Source organism: Zootoca vivipara, chromosome 17, assembly GCF_963506605.1.
Source record: "Zootoca vivipara chromosome 17, rZooViv1.1, whole genome shotgun sequence".
Lineage (NCBI taxonomy): Eukaryota > Metazoa > Chordata > Lepidosauria > Squamata > Lacertidae > Zootoca > Zootoca vivipara.
Genome location: NC_083292.1, coordinates 27,768,240 through 27,774,239, shown reverse-complemented (window position 1 = coordinate 27,774,239; position 6,000 = coordinate 27,768,240). Strand labels below are relative to the sequence as shown.

General features: G+C 49.0%; 1 protein-coding gene across 1 annotated transcript in view; it reads left to right on the top strand.

Annotated features, from left to right (window-relative positions):
* The first annotated feature begins 3,632 nt into the window (after window positions 1-3,632).
* LOC118076247 (neurexin-2) overlaps window positions 3,633-6,000 on the top strand; it is a 159,337-nt gene continuing 156,969 nt past the window's right edge. The window contains exon 1 of the mRNA XM_060269842.1: window positions 3,633-4,338. Within this exon, the coding sequence (XP_060125825.1) occupies window positions 3,633-4,338 (706 nt within the window). The remainder of the gene's footprint in view (window positions 4,339-6,000) is intronic.

Sequence of the window (6,000 nt, the reverse complement as noted above, 5' to 3'; positions counted from 1 at the left end):
AGTACTCTGCTCTCTCTCTGGGTGGAGAGCCCATCTCTACTTTTGCTTCTGGTCTCCCATCAGATGCCAGTTGCGAAGAGTGGTTAGGCAGAAATGCATTCATTCATTTTTTCTTTTTTTAAAGTGGGTTTGTTTCGGATTTATTGTGTTTTGTTTAATGATCATTTCTAAATTGCCTTGAGGGTCCTTTTCACTTAAAAGATGAGGCAGAAATTTTAAGGGAGGAAAACCCCTGTTGGAAAAATGAGGGGCTCGGAGTGCGTGTCTGTGCTCACAAGGAGCCTGGAGAAGGAAGAATAAAGTCTCCTTCTGGGTGGCGGAGAATTGGCTGGAAATCCTGGCCTCCCAGCCCACCAGCGCCCCCGCCTCCAGTCCCTCTCCCCCTCCACTTTCTTTCCATCTATGCTTCCCCCCCATCCTATTCCCATTTCCTCTCCTACATCCCCCCCCCCCGCTATAAATAATCATGCTCTTATGCAGTAACAAGATGCAAATACACCCTCCACCCTGAGCGGCAGCGGCAGGCGCGCGCGCGGGGGGGGGGGGATAAATTGCTTCTCTGACAGTCAGTTACAAGGGTAATCATTCCAAAAAGGCAATTTGATGGGAATGAAATTTGCATTGCATTAGCTCGCTGAGTGACACAGGGCCCTGATCCTGCATGGGGTGGGGAGGAGATGTGATTCTTCCTGCCTACGGGAAAGAGCAGAAAAATGGCGGCAGGGGTGGGGTGGGGAGGCAGCTGGCTTATGGGGCGCAGCTGGATGTGGGGCCATAAATTGGTTTTGCTGAGCGTGGATGAAGTTAGGAGAAGAAAGATGGGGGGGGCACAGAGATGCACCTGCACATATGCCCCCTCCCTCCATGTGGTGTACAACGGAGACTTTCTCAGATCTTTCAAGTGTCCCTATTTTCCAAGCACAGTCCCAGATTTACAGAAGCCGCCCTGGTTTCTGATTTGATCCCGGAATGTCCCACTTTTCTTTAGGGTGTCCCAAAATGTTGGAGGGTATGGAGTTATCTGACCCATAGCCATCTGAAGGCAGCCCTGTATAGGAAAGTTTATTAATGTTTATTAATGTTTAATGTTTTATTATGTTTTTATGTATGTTGGAAGCCGCCTAAAGTGGCTGGGGCAACTCAGTCAGATGGATGGGGTAATAATAATAATAATAATAATAATAATGGAATAGGATGTCCCTATTTTCAAACCTCGAAAGGTATGATTTCTGCTCTGAGTCAAAAAGGGTAGAATCCCGTTATCTTGTTCCAGCAAAGAGCCCAGGATAGGACATGAAGCTTGGAATCCAAATCCCTGAAAGGCCAACTTCAAATGTTTGTAACCTTTCTTGTACCCAAATTTCTAGCCTATATAGCTCAACAGGTCAGCTTGAAACTGCATGAGCAGGGCCTGTTAACATCTCCTAAACCAGAAGGATGGTCAATTCAGATTCATTGTGGGTGAGCAGGTCTTCATTGCCCCCACATCCACAGGCATGACTCGCCTACAGGACCCACATGCAATATGGACATCTATGATATATATCAATAGCTTGTGTATTAATATATGCCAGTAACAAAGCCCAACTTTATTGATTTTTGCTGCTCTTCTCATTCCCCCTCCCTCTGTTTTTTGTAATATAATTTTTTATTAATTTTCCATATATTATTAATTTAAAGGCATGTGGAGTTCTGCATACGGAAAATGCGTAGGTGGGGGACGGGACATTTTGGTCCTTGGGAGGCACATTTGAAAATTTAATGAAGTATTGTGGGCCCATTTCACAGCTGCAGAACTGGCAATGTTTAGAATCTCGCCCCCCCCCCCAATAGTAGGCAAAACACATTCACACACACTCCAATAAATAAAACACAGGCAAAAAGCACCTGTACCTTCTAATGAAATATTTTGAAAAAGTAAGCAGGAGATCTCCTAACAGCCAAACATAAAAGCAGACAAGCCTATCTCGCAACCAAAGAAATAGCCAAAGCATGCATAACAGAAAAAACAACAACACCCAAGTGATACATCTATCACACAAAATAGTATGCTACTGCCCCTCCCCGAACATATGGTGCCCAGAGACAGTCTGGGGAAGCATGGCAAGAGGGTGGATGAGGGGTCTGGATGATGCCTGACGTTCACCTTCCAGCCAGTCCAGCTGCACCCAAGGTGGGGATAATATATATATATATATATTTTAAGCCCTGAATTTTAAAAGACGAGGGAGGACAGGGGGCTCTTGGCAGGTGCCAACAGGAACACCTCAAGGTGTTCCTTGAGGGGATTCAGAAATATATAATGTCTGAGTCTTGCTTGGGACATGGCAGAGGAGGTGTTAGGATGGGAGTTCCATGCACACCCACAGCCACACCCACCCTCCCATCCACACCCCTACATATACAGGTGAAACTCTGAAAATTAGAATATCGTCGAAAAGTGCATTTATTTCAGTAATGCAACTTATTATTATTTATTTTTCTTTTAATTTTTACAAATGCTTTCTTTTGAAAATTCCACAGTAATAAAACAAATAGTTACAGTAATACAAAAATAAAAAATAAACAAAAATAAACATCGCCATTACATTTCATTAATTGCATTCCATTTATAATTGACCTGCCTAACGACAAATAATTACAGTTACAACGAACAAAGGCTTGACATATCTTGCTTTGCATGTCATGCATCTATCTATCTCATAATTGGTTTCACCTTTTAAGTTGCATTACTGAAATAAATGCACTTTTTGACGATATTCTAATTTTCAGAGTTTCACATGTATATTTATGTATCTAAGGTTCCCCCACCCCACCCCGAAATCAATGAAACTCAGTTCTGGCACCTCTCAGGTGGGCACCATTGCCATGATAAGAGAACAAGAGAGGTGTTCATGGTGAGTTCCGGCACCTCTTTTTATAGTAAAACAGCACTGTATATATCTATATATCTGTATTGGTTTGGGTTGTGTGCGAAGTGTGACTTGCAGTCACTGTGAGCCCAACTAGGGATTGTGATGCAGGCAGGTTGGGAAGTGGGACCCCAAATGTGGGGAAGGGTCTGTTTACAGGGTCAGCAATGGGACTTAAAAAGTGGTGCACAGTGGCTGATAACTTTCCCTTTTTCTCCTCTCTTCCTCTCCCCCACCCCCCTTTCTGCTCACTCCAGGCTGAGCTTTCTACAATGCGCACTCCAGACTGAACGCAGAACAGATTCGGAGGGACCCCATCAAGGGAAGGAAGGACCAAGCTTCCAACTGCGGCAGATACGGACAGATTGTTGGCTCCCGGAAGCATCCTACCCGCCCCCCGCCCCACCCTCCTTCTGAGGGCTATTCTGCAGCCCCTGTCCATGAGAGGACGAATATGCTGTAGGCAGGGCTGCTTCAGAGTCGCCTTGGCTCTTGGGGAGGGGGGGACAGGGGAGCCACGAGGACCTTCGCGGAAGACGTACATTGTGGCCCCTTCCTGCGCAAGAGCCCCTGCGGCTCTTTGAGGAGGAGGAGCAGGAGGAGGTTCTCTCTGCCCGGCCAGGTTGTGGCCTGTTCTGCCGGTCAGTCTCATGTGGATCTGAAGGTGTGCAGCAGGAGGGGGGGCGCCATTCGCCTCGAGGTGTGCAGAGCGGGGCAGCCATGGCGAAAGCGTTGCGCCTGCTGCCCTTGGCGTTGCTGGTGGCCTCGGCGCTGGGCCCCGGGGCGGGCGGCGCGGCCTTGGAGTTTGGGGGCGCAACAGGCCAGTGGGCTCGCTATGCCCGGTGGGATGCCAGCTCCTCGGGGGAGCTGAGCTTCAGCCTCAAGACCAATGTCTCGCGGGCCCTGGTGCTGTACCTGGATGACGGCGGGAACTGCGACTTCCTGGAGCTGCTGATCCTGGAGGGCCGCTTCCGCCTGCGCTTCACGATCTCCTGCGCCGAGCCGGCCAGCCTGCACCTGGAGACGCCCGTCAACGACGACCGCTGGCACATGCTGCTGCTGACGCGCAACTACCGCGAGACCATGCTAGTGGTCGACGGAGAGGCCCGCGTGGCCGAGGTCAAGTCCAAGCGGCGCGACATGACGGTGGAGAGTGACCTCTTCGTGGGGGGCATCCCGCCGGACGTCCGGCTCTCGGCCCTCACCCTCAGCACTGTCAAGTACGAGATGCCCTTCCGTGGCATGGTGGCCAACCTCAAAGTGGGCGACACGCCCCCCGCCCTCCTGGGCAGCCAGGGCATCCGCAGTGACACGGAATACCTGTGCACCAAGCAGAACCCCTGCGTCAACGGAGGGATCTGCACCGTGGTCAACAGCGAGGTCCAGTGCGACTGCAGCCTGACCGGATTCCAGGGCAAGTTCTGCAGTGAAGGTAAGAGGCTGATGGGGAGCTGGGAGCCACGGGTTCCAGTGGGACCAGGCCAGCGTTTGAAATTTGCCAGGCACATTTTGCACCTGGCTGTTGACCACTTGCAACCAAGTGGAGATGGCTGGGCACCAGGATGATGCCTGAAGTCTCCACCATCTCGCAGTGCATGCCTGGGGATTCCTGGATCTTGGCTGTTTTCCTACATCTTGTAGAATTCTATCCGTTATATTTCATCTGCACCATCAGAACGAATTTCAGGAACCAAATAGTTGTACAGTCGTACCTCGGAAGTCAAACACCTTGTGAGTCGAACGCTGCAAACCCGGAAGTGAGTGTTCCGGTTTGCAAAGGTTCTTTGGAACCCGAACGTACGACACGGGTTCCGTGGCTTCATATTGGCTGCAGGAGCTTCCTGCAGCCAATCGGAAGCCGTGCCTTGGTTTCCGAACATTTTGGAAGTTGAATGAACTTCCAAAACGGATTCCATTCGACTTCCGAGGTACGACTGCATTGAAAAAGATGACTTTCAAGCCTTCTGGCCCCCAAATGGCAACTAGGCATTCCATTTTGGCGACTATAACCCTGGTTTTAGGAGCCATTTGGCACCAACTTATATACCTGAGTTTCTAACACTGCATGGGGCTTGCGAGTGGGGAGTGTGAATGCTTCCGTGGCCTGTACGGCGCCTGGCCCATCAGGGAGGGTGTCGCATGGCGGAAGGGGTCCTAATAGTTGGTTCAGGCAAAGGAAACAGTAGTCTTGTGAGCCAAATGAAATCCTGTCCTCTCTCTGCATTGCAGAGAATTGGAGTAGATGACCCTTTGAGTCCCTTCCAGTTCTATAGTTCTAGGATCCTCCTCTGTCTTTTCCATAATATGGAGGAAGGGATACAGGGGCCATCCTGCAGGGCTGTTGTAATGATGGCTAAAAGTAAAGTATGTGAACAGTTTGAGGATTTAAGAAAATCTCTAGCTTATTAGTAGATCATCGTTTTGTTGAGCCCTTTTGTGATGATGAGAATAGTAAATAAATGAAAGATGGTGGTGACTTGTTAACTCTCAGATATGTTGAGGTCTGCTGGTGGTCTCTGTGAAGGGCGAGGGTGGGGGTCCCTTCTAGTTTCCTTAAGTTTTGCCTCCACTTCTTTCTGTATTTTATTCCGTTCTGTTCATGTCCTTTCTTTCTTCCAGTACAGGACCCCAGGCAGCTGACAGCATAAATTAAAACACATACGAGAAACACACAATAAATATACAGTAAATATGAAAAACAAGCACTGTTTCATTAAAACAGTACTGTACTGAAAACACTCAAAATAATTTAAATGCGGAGAGAGAGAGAGAGAGAGAGAGAGAGAGAGAGAGAGAGAGAGAGAGAGAGAGAACAATCCATTCCCACCTCAGAATACCTTGTCACAACAGCCAGTTAGTGGTCATAGGCCTGTCAGAACCAGAAAAAGTCTGCTGGAATGAGAAAGGAAAGCAGAGAAGGGGTGAGGCTAGCCTCCCATGGGAGGAAGTTCCACAGTCTAGGAGCAGCCCCTGAGAAGGCCCTCTTGTGTGTCCTCCCCAAACGTGCCTGTGAGGGTGGCTGGCTGAGAGAAAGGCCTCCCCAGAAAATCTCAGAGCCCAGCCAGGCATATATATATATCCTTTAATA